At 38.8% G+C, this 21,087-nt stretch overlaps 1 protein-coding gene across 2 annotated transcripts in view; it reads right to left on the reverse strand.

Annotated features, from left to right (window-relative positions):
- Positions 1 to 12,109: 12,109 nt before the first annotated feature.
- Positions 12,110 to 21,087, reverse strand: part of LOC110965743 (pro-neuregulin-3, membrane-bound isoform) — a 547,688-nt gene continuing 538,710 nt past the window's right edge. For both annotated transcript variants that reach the window (XM_051959594.1, XM_051959593.1), the window contains one exon: positions 12,110 to 13,710. In XM_051959594.1, coding sequence (XP_051815554.1) covers positions 13,071 to 13,710 — 640 coding nt within the window. In that variant the 3' untranslated portion in view covers positions 12,110 to 13,070. The remainder of the gene's footprint in view (positions 13,711 to 21,087) is intronic.

Genomic DNA, 21,087 nt, shown 5'->3' on the forward strand with positions numbered 1-21,087 from the left:
AAAGGCTAATTAATAATTAGAAAACCTGTGTGCAATAATGTTAGCACATGAATAAAAGTGTGAGTTTCCATGGAAAACATGAAATTGCCTGGGTGACCCCAAATTTTATACGGTAGAATTGTAAAATTGTTTGCATGAAATAGATTGTCTTAAAAGCTAAAGAAATCTGTGTTCTTCTGCACAACCTAGAAGCCATTAGTGATTCAGCTATGACTAATTATCACAGGACAAGTGTGAGTTTTCATGGAAAACACCAAATTGTCTGAGTGAGACCAAACTTTTGAACAGTTCTGTTTGTGCATACCATCTCAACATTTTGTGAATTATCTCCATAGCGAATCATTGGTATTTCATGGCGTTACATTTTTGATGACAATAAAGTTGAATCCAATCTAATCTGATCTAAGGAAGTCACACGATGCATTAATTGCCTCCTTTTCATGTAAATCCATCCATCCATTCTCTATACACCACTTTATCCTCACTAGGGTCGCGGGGGTGCTGGAGTCTATCCCAGCTGACTCGAGTGAAGGCAGGGGACACCCTGGACAGGTCGCCAGTCTGTCTCAGGGCTACATATACAGACAAACAATCACACTCACACCTACGGGCAATTTAGAGTAATCAATTAACGTCAGCATATTTTTGGACTGTGGGAAGACGCCGGAGTGCCCGGAGAAAACCCACGCATGCACAGGGAGAACATGCAAACTCCATGCAGAAAGATCCCAGGCCCACCCTGGGATTTGAACCAGGGATCTTCTTGCTGCAAAGCGAAAGTGCTAACCACTACATCACTGTGCAGCCCCCTTTTTCATGTAAATGTGATCAGAATTTGAGATGAGCTAACACAGAAAATTTTAGTTTTTGTTGAGACGACATAGAGAGTCTGGGTGTGTCAAACTGTCTTCATAGTACGAACCTCAGGTCTTGGGATGTAATTCAACCAGATGATCCCAAACTGAAAAATGAAATGAAAAACCATTTGAAAGTTGTGTTTGTGGTTGAAGTTGCTGCTGGTGTAGATGAAGCCGGTGAGAGGATGTCTGGATGTCTGCGGATTACTGAGCTAATTAACATTTTTCTTTTGTTTGCTTAACAATGAGGGACTTTTCGGACCTCTTTGATTGGATCCCATGAACCAGGAGGGAGGTTCCTGTTGGGTTTTAGATTTAAAGGTTAATAGAGGGAAGCAGCAGAATAAATGGATGGACAGGAGCCAGGGGGTGTGGCATCCAGGGCATAATGAATGAAGAAATACAGGAGCAATAATAAAGTGGTGCTTCTGATTAAACTTTGGCTGAGCTCCATTTATTTTCCTATGTCGTCGGCACACAGGATGTATGAGCATAAAAACAGCAGTGCTGGCAGCTGAACCGATTTAAATTAATGCTGAACAGGTTCAACAAGATAGACGAAGGTTCAAGCTGGGGAATCTAAACTTTTTTCCTTTCTTATCTAGCTCCAAAAACACAATTATCTTGCTTCAGCACGACCTGGTAAACTGTGTGGAGCCTGAAATGTGATGATGTGAATCTCACTTTGTATGTAAATAGAGCTGATTAATTCAGACAAAACACTGATAAAGAAAGTGCTGATCTTAAGAAAGTTATGCAGTGTTAGTTTAGCTCTGCTCATTTATCGCATCTGTTTCAAACAACTGAGCAACAGAAGAACCGTAACTAAACTGTCTTTGTATTTTGCATCAGTGCTGGTTTTCAGTTTACTTTAATATTTTTGCAAACAAGAACTATTTTTACAGTATTACAAGTTTAGCTGTAGTTCAAATGTTTGGATCTTGTTCAGTTTGGACGTTTTGATTCGAACTTTCATGAGTTTTCTCAAGTATCATACATTTGACATTATGTATTCCTGGAATCCACTCAAATAATCGTTTGCAAAACTTCACAGAAGCAATAAATCCTCCTCAAAATATTAGTTGAAATTAGCAATGTCTTGATCCAATCTCAGAGATCAGCATCAGTGCCCATCTAGACATTTTTAAACAAACTTAATCTCAATCCTTTGTTTACGTCTGCTGTCATACAGGTCTCCTGCAGGGACAGCGCAATTTGAGGCAGGATGTTCAGGATGCAAGTTTTTAATGACTTTCCTAATAAATGCAACATTATTAGTCAATAACTCATTCATTGATAACACAAATTTAGCGTGATTTGGGCTTCAAAGCTGCCTATATGCCACTGGGATGTACAAAAACTAAAAACTGTTCTAGACAATCTAAGAATTTTTTAAATCCATGAGTTCTTACTAGAGGTCATTAAGCATGACAGAAATCTTGATCGGAAACACATGACTCCTTGTTTGGAGGTCATTACATCACATAAGTCTTCGTCATGATGCTAGCTAAACCTCTACAATGCAAACTTTGTTTAAGTCTGTTCCGTATAGCACTGTGATACAAGAACATTATCCTAGTTGATCCCAGTTTATCATAAACACACGAGGCCTTGTTTGGAAGTCATTACGTGTCTCATAAGTCTCTGTCATGGTGCCTGCTGCGAGCTAAAAGTCCCCAATGCAGACTTTGCTTGAGTCTATTCCATATAGCACTGCAATACAAGAACATTTTCATAGTTGATCCCAGTTTGTTGAAAACATGACTCCTTGTATGGAGGTCACTAAGTGTCTTTGTCATGGAAGTCTTTGTCATGGTGCCTGTTGGTACCTAAACTCCCACAATGCTCTCTCCTTGCCAACATGAACCGTCTGTAGTCTGAGTGACACCTCCTCTGGTCTCTACAGTAGTAAACAGTAAGAGGCTCCACCTGGTTAAACAACCAGGTACTACAGTTAACTACAATATTAGCAGCGTGTATTATCTCCGAGGAGCTATATCACTTTCAGCTATAGACACCAAAACCGATTTTTGCATCAGGTCATAAACATGTTTATTCCTACTGTCAGATTTTGCATTTTGGATGCTCAATTTGAAACAAACCAAGATTTAAGTGTCCTTTTGCAATGTTAATAATCAGTTTGTTAAAGTCTCAATCTGCCTCTGTATGCACTGGTTGATGTTTTTCTTTCGACGCTTAATTTTGACCAATGAAACTCTTTGGAAGAATCGCTGGGAGGATTGCTTTGAGTACACAGTTAAATATTTTCGTGCAATTGGTGAATGGTATGGTTGTTTTTTTTAAATTTTCTTCTACTTGAAACAAATGCTCTACATACTTTTTGTTTTGGTGCAATACCTGCCAGACTAAAGTTACATGATGCATTGATCTCAAGCCCTGGGTGATCAAAGTATGAGGTGTGATCTAATTTTTTGTTTCCATAATTTTGAAAAACATATTGCAGCTGCATCTACAGTGTCGCTCCAACAATACCCGGCACCAGACTAAATATTCTATAAATGTTCAGACGAGACGGTAACACGTTTTTGGAAAAGTACAGTAAATTGTGGCAGCAAATTGAGGCTGCAAAATAAAGCAAAATGCAGCTCAGTCTGCCTTGAATGACAATCTGAGCTCTCTGTGCACATTTGTGGGTGTTTGAATCTGTTTGTTTCCTGGATATGTTTTGATGCTCTGAAAAAAATACTGCAATAACAGGTCCATTGCAAAGACTCAAAATCAGCCTCTTTTTTTTTTTTTTTTTTTTTTGCTGAGAAAGAAAATAGATAAAGACTGCCATTCAGACTGCACTTCAACAAATTTTTCTGAAATTACAGTAAATACTGGCAGCTGTGGTCCCTGATATTTTACTTTATTTTTTACTGTGTTGTCATAATTGACTTAAAAGATTAACACTATATAATTGATTGCAGCACTCAAGAGCAGAATATAAGGGTTTACTGTTATCACTGTAATCAGCATTAACTGCAGCTGTCTGTAAATTACAACATTTTTAAAAATCTTTTTAAATGCACAAACTAGTAGACATATACCATGAACAGGAAAGTGTCTTTAATCTTTATGATCCACTAACTCTGTTTTAGTATTTAAAATGCGTATAGCACTAAAACAACCATTCCAGCCTGATCTTAGCTTATTTATTTTATTTCAGCAATACATCATACATATATTTTGTCACGTCATTCATTTCTAGTCTCTGCATTTCTTATGTTATGTCGTTTAGTTTTTTGATTTTTTTTTTCGAGCAGAAAAATTTCCTGCAGGATTAATAAAGTTTATTAGCCGGGTTCTGCTCGAGGTTTCTTCCCTGTTAAAAGGGTGTTTTCCTTGCCACTGTCGCCTTTGGGCTTGCTCTGGGGGTCAGGCATATGGGTTCTGTAAAGCGTCTTGAGACGATTTGACTGTAATTGACGCTATATAAATAAAACTGAATTGAATTGAATTATTTTGATCTATGTAGAAGAAAATCTGTTGAATTTTGGATTTATTTTTGTCTTTCATACCACCAGATCATCCTGACTGTTTCCAATATTTTAAGGATCTAAAGTCAGATTTGGAAGGTTCTGCAGCTCCGGTATCAAACATTCCTTCCTCATCTGGAGAACCATACTTTCTTGATGGCTTCATTTCTGATGTGCAACAACTTAAAAAATGCTCTTCAGATGATGAATTAAAACTATACGATAAATAATGATGAAGCAGCCGGAGGTCAGAATCACACAAACAGTATAAATTGACCCAGTTGACATGTGTTGCCCCTCTGCGTACTGAGATGTCATAATTACAGCGCCACACACATGCTAAGCGTTAGCGTGTTCTACTGTATGTGCCCTGGAACCATCATTACCGGCTGCTGGGTTCTGGAAACCATCTGAAGATTAATGCATTTGTGGATGTTAATGGATTCGCTGCTGGCTGGTCCTGACAGCAGCAAATTAAAACAAAATACAACAAAGTCTGAATGAGCAATGAGCTGATCTGAGCTCTGTTTTCACATTTGTCGGAGTCAGATTCTGTTCTCATGTTTGTTCTGATGCTTTTTACTGCAACAGCATTCGCACTGTAAAGATTCAATATCAGTTTCAGTTTATCACTGAGAATAGAAACGATAAAGACTGGAGGCCAGCTCTGCACAACAATAGCAGGTGAACACAGGAACAAACAAAGCTAGGATACCTCAAAAACATTCACTATGTCTTCTTGTTACTACTCTGGTTTTGAGTTCTTTTATTCAGACATAGAATAATTAGATAGATGTTGATTACCTTACTTGCTTGACAGTTTTGGCGAACACTCTCGCCTTCCTCAGAAGCGTGAGATACCATGTAACTCATGTAATAACACATACATCGGGGAGACAGGGAGAACATTTTTCACAAGGAAAAAAGAACACCAGAAGAAATGCGAAAAGGAAACATCAACACGACTCACAAGATCACAGAAAGAAAAAGCACAACAGGAACATCTCAAATCTGCCATATCAGACCATTGCAAAAGAAACAACCATGTTATGGACTGGGACAGGGCAAAAATCATCGGAATGGAAGAAAACAAACTAAAACGCTGAATTAAGAAGGCCATGGAGATCAGGAGGCAGGCAAAGAGGGCCATGAACAGGGACGAGGGAGGCTTCATGCTCTCCCACACCTGGGACACCATACTCCAGAAGAAATAGGACGGCGGGGGTTGTAGCATGCCTGGTGGGGTGGTCGGGTCTGTTGAGTTCACCGCGACATGCCATTACGGCGTGGACATGGTTGGCCCGGTGGATCTGGTGACTCTACTGGGAGTGCCGCACATGGCGGCTGTCAAAACCTGTCGGCTTACACGTCACAGGCTATCAGTAAGACGCTTCTGATGACGGCGAGAGTGCTCGCCGAAACTGTCAAGCAAGTAAGGCAATCAACATCTACCCTAATTATTCTATGTCTGAACAAAAGAACTCCAAACCAGTGTGAAAGCTAGGATATTTTAGGATATTTTCAGAGAAAGTTCTGCAAAGTTCTACGAATGAGAGCTTCAATAAGAAGTTTTCTTTTAGTTCCTACAAAGTCCTTCTTAAAGGCAGGAAAACCTTTATTAAAATATCAGATCACAGGGATGACTTATAAAGAACGTTCTGTTATCTGAGGTCTCGAGAACATCTGGAAAACACATTTGTTACATTGATAACATCTTACCTTTAGTATCATTTTGCAAACGCCTTATAGGAGAATGTTCTATAATGCGTTCCTCAACAACATCCTCAGAACACTGCAGGCAGAATCGTGCACCATTGTTAATATATCACATTACAGGATCACTTTTTAAAGAATGTTCTGTCATTTGAGGTCTCAAAATCATCTTGAAAACGTCACTGGAACTGTTTGAACATTTGATTAAAACACTTTTGTCAAAAATGATTAGAACTCGTAGGGAATGTTATCAAGTGCTGTGGGAACGTTCTTTGCCGGCTGGGACAAATTGTGCAAAGTTCTTCCATTAGAACACATTAAATAGTTTGAGTTCTTGGTCAGATAGAACATGCTGCAAACTTGGGAAACTGTGATGGACCTTTCTCTGTTTGCTGATGTTTTTTCAACCACATTATGTCATTCTAATAGCTGCCACCAAATCAAGTACCTCCAAAGTTGAATACTTTAAAGAACCCCTTAAACCTTCCTCTAAATTTCATGAATGTTAAATGTTTGAAAATGTTGTAGGAATGCTGTCCACTAGTCAGGACAAATGGTGCTCCAAAGAACTTCAGCAAACACAGGTTCTTTAAGGAGCCATTTTTAATTTAAGTCTTTGTGGAATTACCTGGTACTGTTTTGATAATAGTACTTGATAAGTCATTTTAAGCCCAAAAACAAGTGAAATGTAGGAAATAGCAGCATTTTCAGGTCTTCCATTAGAACACATTTAAAATTGTGGATTCTTTGTCAGATAGAACATGTAACAAGATGCAAACTTGGAAAATTGTGATGAATATTTCTCTGTTTTTTGATGTTTTATTGACCAAATGATGACTCGATGTCATTTTTTTTTGCTGGCATGAAACCAAATAACTCCACAGTTTAGTACTTTAAGAATCACGCAAATCATTCCTTTCAGAAAGACGTTCTTTAACTGGTGATGGTGCTTTGAAGAACCAGAGAGACTTCTAAGGAGCTTATTTTCTTGAGATCAGATACAGGTTGTGGCTGAAAATCTTTTTATAAAAGAATTTTGAAACAAATTCTGACTTCAATGTTTTCCTGAAACTGAAGCACAGATTTAAGTTCTGTACTTCAGTGTAGCTGCTTCAGTCACTATAAAGTGAGGAAGTCAGTGCAGTATGTGTTATTGTGTGTATTTGTGTGTGTTTATGTGTGTTTGTGTGTGTTTATGTGTGTTATTGTGTGACTGATGGCAGCGAACAGAGGTTGGACCATCAGGGCAGAGAGATAAGAGCTGCAGCTTGATCCTCCACCAGCTGTGAACTGCAGCCAGCCGGCCGAACCATCGGAGCTGATCAGAACTGGACCGGTTCCGGTGGGTCCAGACACTGTGAGCATCCGTGTGCATGAGCACACACAGTTTACACGTCTGTTTGTGTGTCCACATCTCTGTCTTTACTGTCTTCACACAAGTCTGTAGATCAGACAGAAGTAGATAAGAGCAGGTTAAAATGCACGAAGCTTCAGACGAGGTTAGAACCAGATCCATCAGAGAACGTCAGACGGAACCACAGATGGAGAGAAAACCAAACAGAAAGGTTGGTCTTTGTTAGAGATAGGCTACTGAAGAACCTTTGTCCCACAACATTGGCAAACATTATCTAACATTTATGTGATTTAGAGGAATGTTTATGTGGTTCTTTAAAAAACTTTGGAGTTACTTGGTTTGGTGGCAGCTATTAGAAAGACATAATTTGGTTGACAAAATATTAAATGTGTTCTAATGGAAGACCCCCAAATGCTGCTTATTCTTACATTTTGCTTGTTCTTGTGGGTAAGCGACTTTATCAAGTACTATTATGAAAACAGAGTTAGATGAGATCACAAAGAACTATCTAGAAAATGGTTCCTTAAAGAACCAGTTTTTGCTGAAGTTCTTTGGAGTACCATCCATCTCAGCTAGCAGAGAATTTTCCCACATTAGCGAACATTATTTAATATTTATGTTATCTAAAGGGACAGTTTATGTGGTTCTTTAAGGTACTGAACTTTGGAGGTGTTTTGGTTTGGTGGCAGCTAATAGAATGACATTGTTTGGTTAATGAAATGTCAGAAAATAGAGAAACAGCTTTCATAGTTTATCGAATCTCAAGGTAGCATCTGGTAACATGTTCCGTCTCCCTAGGAGCCTTGAGTATTGATAATGTCCTAATGGAAGACCCACAAATGCTGCTAATTCTTACATTTAATCTGTTTTTGCTTAAAAATGACTTCAAGTGACGCCCTGAAAAGTAATGTTTGTTCAGAAGTCTCTCAGGTTCTTCAGAGCACCATCAGCAGCTGAATAACATCTTTATTAAAGAGATGGTTTATGTGGTTCTTTTAAAGTGCTAAACTTTGGAATCATTTGGTTTGATGGCAGCTCATAGAATGACATCATTTGGTTAATAAAACATCAGAAAACAGAAAAACATCTGTGACAGTTACTCAAATCTCAAGTTAGCATCTTGTAACTTGTTCTATCTGACAAAGAACCCAAACTACTAACGATGTTCTAATGGAAGACCGAAGGATTGTGCTAATTCTTACATTTCAAGTATTTTTTTTGCCTTAAAGTAACTTAGTCGATTATTGAAACAGAACTAGGTACATCCATAACAAGCTATCTAGATTCTAGAAAATGGTTCCTTAAAGAACTTGTGTTTGCTGAAGTTCGTTGGAGCAAGTTCCCACAACATTGGATAACATTACCTACATGTTTGAAAAATCTTTTGAAGAAAATGCTTTAATCAAATCTTCAAAGAGCATTTTAAGAATATTTTCATTTCCAATGATGATCCTATAAATTTAATATAATGTTCTATTGTCAACATTCAGTGAATGTTGTGAGGATCACAGATGGTGTTCCAAAATAACATAGAAGGAACATTTTTAAACAACCATTCAAAAACTCTTTTCCAGATGTTATCAAGGCCTCAGATGTTTTTTTAATTTTTAAATGTCCCTTTAATGTGATATATGGAAAAACACTGGAACATTCTTCCTGCAATGTTCTGAGGATGTTTTTTTCAAATGACAGAATGTGTTCATCCAGAATGTTTTATAATGTTACTGTAATGTAATACATTAAGGGTGGAACATTTTACCTTTTTCTTGAGGGAACACATCCTAGAACATTCTTCTGCAATATGTTGTTTATATATTTTGATGGCAAAAGAAAGATATTCTCAATGCACAGTCCGAAAATGTTTGCAAGATTTTGTTGAGACCTTAGATGTTGTTCCTTTGATGTGACATATTAAAGTTGGAACGTTTTGCCTTCTTGTTGAAGGAAAACAATATAGAACGTTCTTTTATGAGAAATCTCCACAATGATAACAACGGGAGAGGGAAACAACACCTTCTGAGAATGTTGGGGTGTAAGAGTCAAATGCCATCACTAAACATTACTAGAACGTCTTCGATTGTTCTAACTTGAAAAAGAATGCTCCAGGAATTGAAAGAAAATTTAGTGCTGAAAATATTAGTCGAACTTTTGGCAGAATTTTCTCAGGATGTTTTCTTTGAAGGGATTCTTTTAAGGTCCCTTTAAAAAAAAAGTGTGCTTCAAAAACCTCTTGCCAAAATGTTGTTTGTAGAAATGAGAATGGGTCTTTGGCATCACTGCGAAGGATGGTTCTACTTAGCACTTACCCAACCAGCACCGTAGCGTTTTCCTCCTGTTGCAAGGCGACAGTAACCTAGAACAGTTTTCAGTAAATACAGTAAAAAAGAAAGAAAAAAGCATAACTAAAATAACAAAGAGTTAAAATTTGTTAATATTTTTAGCAACAAACTCAGATTTCTGTTCTGATTTTTGAATTATTATGTTTCTAGTGTTATTTTAAATTCCAATTTTGCATTGAAAAACTTCAAAAATAGTCATCAGATCCATTGACCTGAATTTTATCCTGATTTATTCTCACTCATTTGTTCCTTTAGGTTTGTTGCTTTTTTTTAAAGTTGTCAGCAGACTTAGAAGAGAGAAAAGCAGAAAGACAGGCTGTTCAGCTGCTGAATATACTGAAGTAAATAACACTAACACTCAAACTACAGTGTTTGATCTGTTAAAGTGCAAATATTTCCATTTTCACACATCCATCCTCCACACACGTCTCATCAGAGCTTAAATAAATGCTGACTGTAATTAACAACAACAAAGCAGGAATCTTCTAAATATGTGAAGTTTCAGGGCAACATTAAAACTATTTAAAGGTGTTCAGAGAGAACTGAGATGCCTTCATTCATTAGCTTCTTCTCTGCTGTGCTGCTGTAATTACTGATGTACCTGAAGTGCTTGAAAGTATCTGAAGTACCTGCTGTGGAAGTAATTGTTTCCAGTAATAACTCTTTAAGAGAATCTGTCTGTTTGCTGTCTGTGTTCAGGCTCCAGAGTGGGATTTATTTTACAATGTTTCATAAATGTAGTAAAATCAGGCAGTGGACAGAGATTCTGGTTTCAGGGCGACAATAAGAAATTAAATCCACACAACAGACTTTAATCTTTTCCTTGACTGTGTCTGTGGATGAACAACATAAGCCAATAATGTTTTTATGATTAAACCTCCAACTGCTGAAGTTCAACTGGTAGATCCCAAAGAAGGGTCATTTTAGGGTTCAGTGGCAGAAAGAAAGAAAGAAAGAAAGAAAGAAAGAAAGAAAGAAAGAAAGAAAGAAAGAAATAGGGAAAAAAGAAGAAACTAGGGAAAAAGAAAGAAAGTCAGAAACTAAGAAACAAAAGAAAGAAAGAAATTCAGAAGAAACTAAAGAACAAAAGAAAAAAGAAAATCAGAAGAAAAGAAAGACTAAATGAAAAAACATCAAAGAGAGAAAGAAAGAACGAAAGAAAGAAAGAAAGACAAAGTCAATAGGAAAGAAACAAACTCAGAAAAAAACAAACAGAAAGAAAGATAGAAAGAAACTCAATAGGAAAAAAAGAAATTAAAAAAAGAAAAAAGAAACAAAGTCAGTAAGAAATTAACAGAAAGAAAAATGAAAGAAAGAAGTCACAAGAAAAGAAAGAAAAAAAGAAAAAAATCAACATCAGAAAGAAAGAAAGAAAGAAAGAACTAATGCTGCCTTGTTTCTGTCAGCAGCTGTTGAAACATTTTCAGCTTCATCATTCAGACGTCTTGCAGAAGATGGAGGTTTTCTGGTAAAACTTCAGAGATTCTGAGAGATTTGATAAAGATTCAGGAAATGTTGGACTCAGTTAGTGTGATCCAGCCCGTGATCACATGAATGTAGAGAACCATAGAAAGAACCATGTAGAACTCATCAAACAGTCTCATGTCGGCTGGAAACTCTGGTTTGCTGCTTTGACTGATGAATATATGCATAAAATACACAGATGTTAGCTCTAAATTAGACCACTGAACCCTTTTTCATGGAGAGTTTTACCACTCGTATTCTCTCTTCCCAAGCTTTAACCTCATTTTTAATTAAATTGGTCCTTTAATCGAGTCATTTAAAAAAAATTTCATTCTAAATATGAGTTTCTGGTTGAGTTGTTTGAATGGACGCCAGATCCTCCACATTCACTCGCCTAAAAAAAACAAACTCCTCGTCCAACATTCTCCTCCCACCGGTTCTTCTCCTTTTTAAAAACCGAACCACTGTGAGCCAATCACGGGTGAAATTGTTTGGTATCAAGGCCAGAGTTCCCCCTCATTTATTCATTTTGTGTAGTTTTTTATTCCAAAATGACATCAGCAAACATTTGGAAAGAGACAGAATCAAAGTAAAAGCTTCTCTTTTTTTAAAAACCATCAACAGAAAGAGAGAGTTCAGTGGATTTAAATGTGTTTTCTTTTGGAGGAATTTTGGCTTTAAACCACATTGTCTTGAACATTTCTGTATTCTGCGGTGCATGATTTCTCGTGTGTGCAAACCAGACTGACGTCTTCCAGCATGCATGTCAAAATGACCAAAAAACAGATCTTATTTTGAAAAATCTTGCCATTATCCTTGTTGTTATTGTTGTTTTTCTTTTACTTTTTGACACCAGAAACATTTGGCTGTAACTTCATACAGAGATTCAAAAGCTTCCAATTCATGGGATACAACATAGAGACATTTATTTCTTGTTTCAATACCAAAACCACGTGGTTGTCCCTCAGAAAGCAGCATTGTTCATTAATAACCAGAAATGGAAAACAAACTAAAACTAAAAACAAAATTAGCTCCTGTGGTGAACCAAAGCCGTCCGTCCGTCCTGCAGTCCGTTCAAAACAAATAATGAGAATAATGCACAGGTGAGTGTGTGTGTGTGTGAAAATAGAATTTGTAACAAAAAAGAAAAATAATCTGAATTCTTCCCAACAAAATAATGCGGATATTTCCATATTTTCCCACTTGCTGCTTCCCAGCATGAACACACACACACACACGCGCACGCAGACATACAGCCGGGGAGCTTTTATTTTGAAAATCCTCAAAGTGTTGCTGATTAACTCGGAGGGCTGCGCTGGAATTCTTGGCTGAGTTTGTCAGGTTTTTTCTTTAAAAAGGCAAAAAGGGGGAGTGAACTCTTCCTCGTCGGCTCACAGAATGAAACGAAAGTTCTTCCAGCCGAGCCCAAAGAAACGTGACAGAGTTTTAATACAAAACAGGGGAGAGGAGAAGAAAAAACAAGAAAAATAGTTACATCATTCCTGTGTTTTTCAACTTTTTGTACTTGGTCACTTTTTGAATTCCATATATTTATATCCATATATATTTATATATATATTTATATATTCTTTTTACAATTAAAAACACCATGGATTTGACAGACTATTTGGTTTCTTTTTGTCTAAGTAGAAGTGTTTTTTTCTTCCTTTTTGTAAATAAATGCATGTAAATATTTTTTTCCTCTTTTTTTCCGGTCGGTGTAAAGGCGGCGGCCACTCCAGAAGTGTTTGTATGCATATCATCAGCACATTTTCAGAATTTCCATGATATTACGTGTTTTTTTCTTTTTTTTCCACAGATTCGGCAGTTCCATCTGTCAGCGTTCAAAAATCGAGTCCTCTCATTGGCTGTTCTGGCCCAGGTCTCTGTGTGATTGGCTGGGGCTGAGCAGCTGGGTCTGCGTTGGTCCACTGCAGCTCAGCGACCCGCCGCTTCCTCCGTTAAGGTTCAGGAAGCAAACAGTTTCTCTGGCCTCCACTGGCGCCACCATGGCTCCGCCGCCACTGCCGCCGTTAATGATGACTCCGCCCTCTTCCTGTTTCCGGTGAGCCAATGCCAACGCCCGGAGCTGTTCCTGCGCCTCCTCCAGCAGCAGTGCCACCTCGTCCTGCTGCCGGCCAATGGCAGACGAGCAGGAAGTGGAGAAGAGCACATTGGCATGCGGTGGCACCATCTTCTCCCTCCTCTCTCCGCAGGTGGACATTGATGCGGTTGCTGGGGCGACGCTGGTTTGCATACAGGACGCCTCGTTGTCATGGTGACACTGCACGGATGGGATGATGGGGATGGAGCAGGAGCGGAAGGGCGGCGGTGGGAAGTGGTTGCCGTGGCGGCGAGCTGGTCGCCTCAGACTGCGGGAGGCTTGGTTGGGATCCGGGTTCGTCTCCACGCGGTCGCTCCAGGGCAACAGCGTCTCCACGGCAACGGGAGTTTGCATATTTAGGAAGCCTTCGTCTGGTCTTCGGTTCTCCGCCTGAAAACTGTAAAGACAAAGAAAAAAAACAGAAACAAGAGAGTGCGAGGAGTTAAAGGTTATTCAGCAGCAGAAAAAAAATTCCAGAGAGGAGAAGTCGTTGTGTCTCGGCGTGATTTAAACACGATCGTATTCTCAAACGCCCACGCCGAAGCCCCGGCAGAATACACAAAGGCTCGGCTCTCCGCCCTCCGCCACCGCTCAGGCTAACCAAGGCTGTGGAGGGGGAAGCAGATGAGTCTGACATCTTTCTTTCATCTTTTTGTATCTGAGTACACACACAAAAAAAACCCTCTTATATAAGCCACGGGGTAACACGGAGTTCACTTTTTTATTTTATCGATTTTAATGACGAGTGCTTTGTTTTGAGAAGTTCACGAACTCCGGTCAAGGACAACGTAGGTGATCGAGCATCATGTGGGATTCATTTTTCTTTTCCCTCTTTTGATTCAGAAAAACAGAAAATCGTCACAGTTTCAGGTCAAGATCAGTCACTTTGAAAATCCTATTGAAGCTGTTCGCGCTCAGAGTTTCTATGACTGCAGAGATCAGGTGAAAACGGGAAAAAGCTTCCAGTCAAAACCTGCATCTCCCTCTCAGCTCTGTACGTTTCAGCGTTGTTTTAATGTTTCTGCAAATCTCACCTAAAAATAACAATAACAACAAAACAACAGGTTTATTATTTCTTCAAAAGTTCTGTATATATGGATAAATTGCAAAAAAAAAAGGAGGACACTCATTAAGATCGCTGAACATCAAAAGGTCAAATAGAGAATAAAAAGAGAAAAAAATGGTAAAATACAGTAAAAGTTTTTAATAATAAATCAAGGCAGCAAACACCAGTGGATACAAATAAAATATGAAAACACATATCAAATTCAAGTCAAATAAAATAGAGGGTACCCATGTCACATTTTTTTGGTTCCAAGAATGTTCTGCAAAGTTCTACTAATGTTTTTACCAAAAGAGTTTTACAAAATGTTCTACTTAAAGGTAAAACTGCTAAAACACGTTCTAGTAATGTTTTGTGATCATGTTTTTTAAATTGTTGAGCTCAAACATTCTCAAAACTTAATGTTGCACTGAGAATGTTCCTCCTGTGTTATCATGGAATCTTGTGGGAACGTTTCATAGATTTTATGCGTTCTATCAACAACAGCCAGAATGCTCCACATTTCATACTACACTACAGTACAAGAGTGTCTTATAAAGAAAGTTCTGCCATCTCAGGTCTTCACAACATCTGAAAATGTTTTTTGAATGATGCATTGAGAACATTCCTCCTTTGTTTGCAGTGTAGAAATGCCATAAAGGAGAACGTTCTGTTATGTGTTCCCTCAACAAAAAGGCAAAATGTTCCACCTTTAATACATCACATTACAGGAACGTTTTATAATGTTCTGCATTAAAAATGTTCTGTCATCTGAGGCCTCAATAACATCTGGAAAACATTTCAAAATGTTGCAATGAGAACATCCTTCCTTTGTTATCACTGTGGAAAGAAGAACGTTCTATAATGTGACGCCTCAAGAACATTCCTGAAACATCCTCAGAACATTGCAGGAAGAAAGTTCTACCTTTGCTAACATATCACATTACATGCTTCGTCTCCTCGGGTTGGCCGTTCCACATTTCAGTCAGAACGGTTCCTCCAGAGGATCTCCGGCTGCAGACTGGTCCATATGGGACAGAACCAGTAAGAATCCTGGTTCTAAGGTTCTGGCCTCTTTGGTCACCATTCATGTTTAATACGTCCACGTGCTGTTGCTCCTTATATCCAGTTTTCAAGCCGTTTAGTGCATTTATTTGTTTCTTCCTGTTTGAGCTCACTGTAAGTGAACTAACTGTACTTTTTGTATCTGTTGCTGATTCATAATTAATGAGCTCATTTACATATGCAGAAGAAGGAACGGGGCTACAGGGAGGAATCAGCTCCAGGATGGAAAACACTGATGTGATTTATTTATCTGTTGTCGACTAAAAGGTGCACAGAGACAGAAACTGAAGCAGCAGCTACAATTATTCTTCTCAGTATTTACAAAGACAGCTTTTGTATTTCTGAGACGGTTTCAGTCCAACTTTGAATTTATGTACATTTGACGCAGAGCTGCACCGCCGTGAGTAATGTGGTTCTGCTGCATGGCTCCCACTGCGGCGCTGTCTTAAGCAGTGGTGTAGTCTACGTGATACGCAGGTACACACCGTATACTCACTAGAAAAGGTCCCGAATTTCCGTATACCCACTTAAAAAGGCGCAAAGATACGCATACCCAGGGGTGTAAACACGCAGGTATACGCCTTATACTCACTAGAGAAGGTCCCGAATTTCCGTATACCCACTTAAAAATGCACAAAGATACGCATACCCAGGGGTGTAAACACGCAGGTATACGTCTTATATCCACTAGAGAAGGTCCCGAATTTCCGTATACCCACTTAAAAATGTGCAAAGATACATATACCCAGGGGTGTAAACACCCAGGTATACGCCTTATACTCACTAGAAAAGGTCCTGAATTTCCATATAAACACTTAAAAATGCGCAAACACATGTATCAGTACGTTTTTTTGACATAACGTTCGCTTTCCCGTTCATAAATTCGTCTTCTCTGTGTCAGGAAGCGGTGAAGCTGTATGGGACAGGGGAAGGTGTCTGTCTGAGAACAGGGCTCACTAAAAGGCGGACCGCGGTCCGGATCCGGACCCAGACGCCATCTATACGGGTGTAAATTTGACAGGTCGCTTCTATTTTACCGGTGCAGCTTTCCAGTGTTTATCATTGGTTTGTCAGCTCAGAAACACACAGACCAATTATGTACGAGTTCAGGCATCCCACGTGACGCTGCTCAGCCAATGACGTCGCCGAATTGCGTCGCAGCTCTGCCTTCAAAAACCAGTTGAGAGATGAGGGACAGAGAGGAGGACAGTAGTGATGGAAGCTCGGTTCTTTTCAGAGAGCATCTGGCACGGCTTCCAAAGAAAAGCCGGCTCTTTGGGCTCCCAAACGGCTCCTAATTTATTATTGTTTGTAGCCTCATATTTAGCCTAATCAGGCAAATACGAATCATTTGTGTTTTGACAAACTCTTTTTCATTCAGTGTTTTTATGAGAAGCCTTATAATTGACTCATTTTGTGAATTTGTTTTGTTACAAAAACAGGCATTCTTACTTTTGTTTAATATTTCAACCAAACTTTTTTGCACAAAAATAAATGAACAAAACTCTGCACATGATGAAGAGGAAATATCAGTTCTACCTGATGGCAGGAGGAGGAGCTGCTGACGCTATAATGTCTATAAGTATCTAATTGGTAGTTTGAAATAAAGGAGCTGCTGTTGCTGTGTGTGTGTGTGCTCATATATGTGCGCGTGCACTCACACGTGTGTGCGCGTGCACTCACACGTGTGTGCGCGTGCACACACACTTGTGAGTGCACGCGCACATATATGAGAACTTGACCTGGCTTTGGTTCATGAGGCCGGAGTATACCCACTAGAAAAAACTACACTATACCACTGGTCTGAAGAGTTCACTGTACACATGCAGCCTTTTAAAGACCTCATTAGAAACCTTCCTACATGCATGAACCTCGACCTGACTGCCAAACAGCAACGTTTACATCAGTTAATTCTGCAAAACCTCAAAATGCATGAGCCCTCTGAACCCCTAAACCTGCCCACTGGTTTGAACAGCATGTTATGCTCAGCCAAGGATGCAGTGATGGTGCCCCTGCAAAACTCTGTTAAGTTTAAACAAAGAAATTACCTCATTTATCAGCCAGAAACTGTAAAAACTGAAAGAACTGTTAGATTTTGCGCTTTACAACACCCCAGATTTAAGCTTGAAATCCTGACATTTAAAAAAAACAAACTTAATTCTAGATATTTCATTTAAAAATTTCCAGAAAATTTGCCCTTTGGAATAACCAGATTCTGTAAAAAAATAAATAATAAAAAAATTGTGCTCTTTAGTGGAAGCAAACAACCCCATAACTGAATCAGCTCCAACCAACAGTCATGTTACAAAAATTCAAGGAGTTTTCAGCTGAACTGCAGTGCTTACACTGACATCTATGGAAACAAACTAAAGTTGTAAGTATGAAATTGTCTATGAAGTGACAGTACTGGTTGGTTTCTTTTTATAATGTAAAATATAAATAAAATGTATTCAAATAAATAAAATAAATTACGATTTATAATGTGGTAGCAGCCATGTGACAAAAATTCAGAGACTCCTCGGCAGAACTGCAGGCTGTGTACACAGGATTTAAGCATGAAAACAAATGAAAAATATAAACTGCAAAATATCTATAGTATGAAGAGTCACAAAATGTTTTTTCCAGAATTGGTAACATGAGGAAAACATTTTACATATTCATCACGGGTTCTCCAATTATTTTTTAAAGTAAATAATAAAAGAAATTCAACTTTCCTTTAACTCTAATTCATGGCATTCTAATTGTATCATACTGCATAAAACATGTCCTTCTTCATGGTTGTTCTGTTTCCATAGAGGCAGGACTTTATACTGCAGTGAAAAATGAACAACAGTGAAGAGAAATACTCAGAAACTGCTTCAGAGAGCTGAATTGAACCAACAAGAAAAGATGGTAACAGTTGTTTTTTTCTTCACTTTTTCTGATTTCAAGTCAGTTCCTCATTTAACTGCAGCTAAAATAAAAGTTTTGCATCTTCAGAAATTTAATTTATTGAACTCTGGCTTTGTTTACATTAAATTATTGAGGAATTAACTGTTGTTCTTTTATGATGTTTTGGACTTTGGGTGACCATGAGGGCCGACAGACTTTATATTGCAGTGAAAAATGAGCCCGGAGTGAAGAAAAACTCAAAAACTGCTCAGAGTTCAGAGGATTAAAATGTATTTTTTTGTGGTAGACAGTGGCCTAATGTATAATTAGAATTAGGATTAACTAAAACATGTTTTTCTAAATACATTAGGGGCATTTTCAACCTTAATTTGAACGCTGACAGTGTAGAAAAAGCTTGAGAAATTTGAGGTAGAAAAAGAAGGAAATTGATGTGCAAAAATACCCTCCAGATGAACGTGAAATGGTGAATTTGTGGTTCATGTTTGGTCACCAGAAATCCCTGAAATGTGGGTTGAAGTAAGGGCAGCTAAAACATTTATGCGATCAGGAAAAGATCGTGGTTACAGATAAAAAAAACAAAAAAACATAATCAATTAATAAACCAACATAGAACTGTGCTACTTCCTGCTTTGGAGGCTGAACAGGAATCAAACATCCAGGATAAGTTGAACTATTACTTTGCAGCAGGTGTCAGGAGTTTGTTTACATGACATTTAGAAATTCTTTTTGATGCAATAAAGGAGGTTGGTTACACCAGCTCATCTACATTCTTCTTTGACCACCTTTTTATCTCTCTTGCTGCTGCATCTTCTCATCTGCTTTTTAGTTTGTGTTGCTTTTCGCGAAGATATATAAAAAGATATAAAACATTTCTCTTGGGTTGTGTTCATTACCAGCCTCTGCTCTGTTCTGGGTCTTGATGTAGCTTCGCTGAACTCTCTCTAAGACTGACCGCTCCCCTGCTATCGGCATCTAAATCCAGCTGTAATGTGGAGCACAACCTCATTATCTTTATGTAATAATTCATAATCCTCTGCAAGTTTTTTTGTCTGCCACCTCAACTTTGGAGTCCCTCTTCCATGTAATACCCTCATCACAGATGCTTTCCATCAAGGCGGAGATGGTGCTTTTAATTTTTTTTGTTTTATCTGTGCTACGTTTTTTGGAAACCTCTCTGAAAAAAAACACAGCGGAGGTTTAGCTAGCGGCCCGTGGAGCGGATCCTGCGAGCGATAAGCAGGGATGATGCGAGGGTGCTAATTCCCAAGATAACATTCACAGCCAAATCTCTCTTTTGATGTGTTGAAACACAATCAGATTGCAAAAAAAAAAAAAAAAGAGAGAGAAAAATCTATGAAGCACAGTTCAAATATAGACCCAACAGCGACGTGGGAGCAGCTCGAGGGGTATTACAGAGAGATTGTGAGCAAGCGAGGTGAGATAAGTGACCGGGCTTTTATCATTTACGGGAGCTCATTACAAGTACAAGTGTTAACAGTCATTTTCATTAATCCGCCGCCCTACAGATAACTTCCTAATATATCCCTTCAGTTTGCTGATAAATTCCGAGTAAATCCCCCATGTAATATGATGCAGTGACCTTGTAACATTGAGAAACACACCGGAGACATGTGTTTGTCCGTGCAGTGAGGTGTACGTCGGCGGAGGGCGAACTCTGTATGCTGCAGACGTTGACCGAAAGCACAAAAAAGATGCACGCAGCCTCTTTGTCAGCCATTTTGGAGACAGCTTTATCTTAAAATAGTCGTAACACCACAGGACATTCTGTCTCCCTGTCAGCCATTTTGTAGAGATAACGCAGAAAAGAACAGGCAACCCTTTTCTTTTAAAGCATTTTCCAACTGTCGCTTGCTATCTGCTGCTCCTCCGTCATGTCCTTTCTGCTGCCGCCGCCTCGTTCTCTACTTTATTTTGGAGCTCTTTACCTTCGTGTCAGAGCAGATTCTAGTCTTTCTGTTTCTCAAATGTCTCCATGGCAACGCGGCCGACCACACTGATGCCGCTATCCATCCGTCCATCTGCTGCAGTGTGGAATCTTCCATTGGAGAGTGAATGAGTAGGTGAGCGAGTGATGGAGTGTGCACAGGTCAATGACTCAGCCGGCAGGAGTGAATGTAAGAGTGTGTGTGTGCAGCTGACTGAATGAGTGTATGTGTGAGTAAGCAAGTGAGAGTGACCTCTTGTATTTTGTGTACAACCTGCTCATCTGTTCGTCCCAAACCGTAGCTGATTTTGATGCAGCATCTGTGTATGTTTTTATGACGGTGAATTTTTTATGCCATGCAGTGGAGGGCACAGATGCTCTACGGGTAAAAACTACAGAAAAAAGGCCAAATTTGGACAGCAAAGGGCACTTACAGTAACTAGAGAAACCCTGGGTGAGTATCTGGATGAAAAATACCTGGAAAAAAAACATACTGTGTCCTTGTCTGTTTGACTTTAGACCAATTCTAATCATCTTGGACAATGCCCAGCCCAGGATGCAGTGATGGTGCCCCGGCAAAACAATGTAGGGGGCAGTTATCATGGAACATGTTCAAAGAACAAAACTTATTCTTTTGTTCGAACCAAACTGTGGTTTGCTGCAGCATCTGAATATGTTTTTACCATAGGGAAATAAAAGAGGGCCACATTTGGACAACTAAGAACACCTATATACTCACCAAAAGACATTTTTGTTAAACATAGAGAAAACGGTCTTGTTTGTTATACTTTCATCTTTGGTAATGCTAAGGCTTAGATGCAGTGATGGTA

The sequence above is a fragment of the Acanthochromis polyacanthus genome, chromosome 15, assembly GCF_021347895.1.
Source record: "Acanthochromis polyacanthus isolate Apoly-LR-REF ecotype Palm Island chromosome 15, KAUST_Apoly_ChrSc, whole genome shotgun sequence".
Classification (NCBI taxonomy): domain Eukaryota; kingdom Metazoa; phylum Chordata; class Actinopteri; family Pomacentridae; genus Acanthochromis; species Acanthochromis polyacanthus.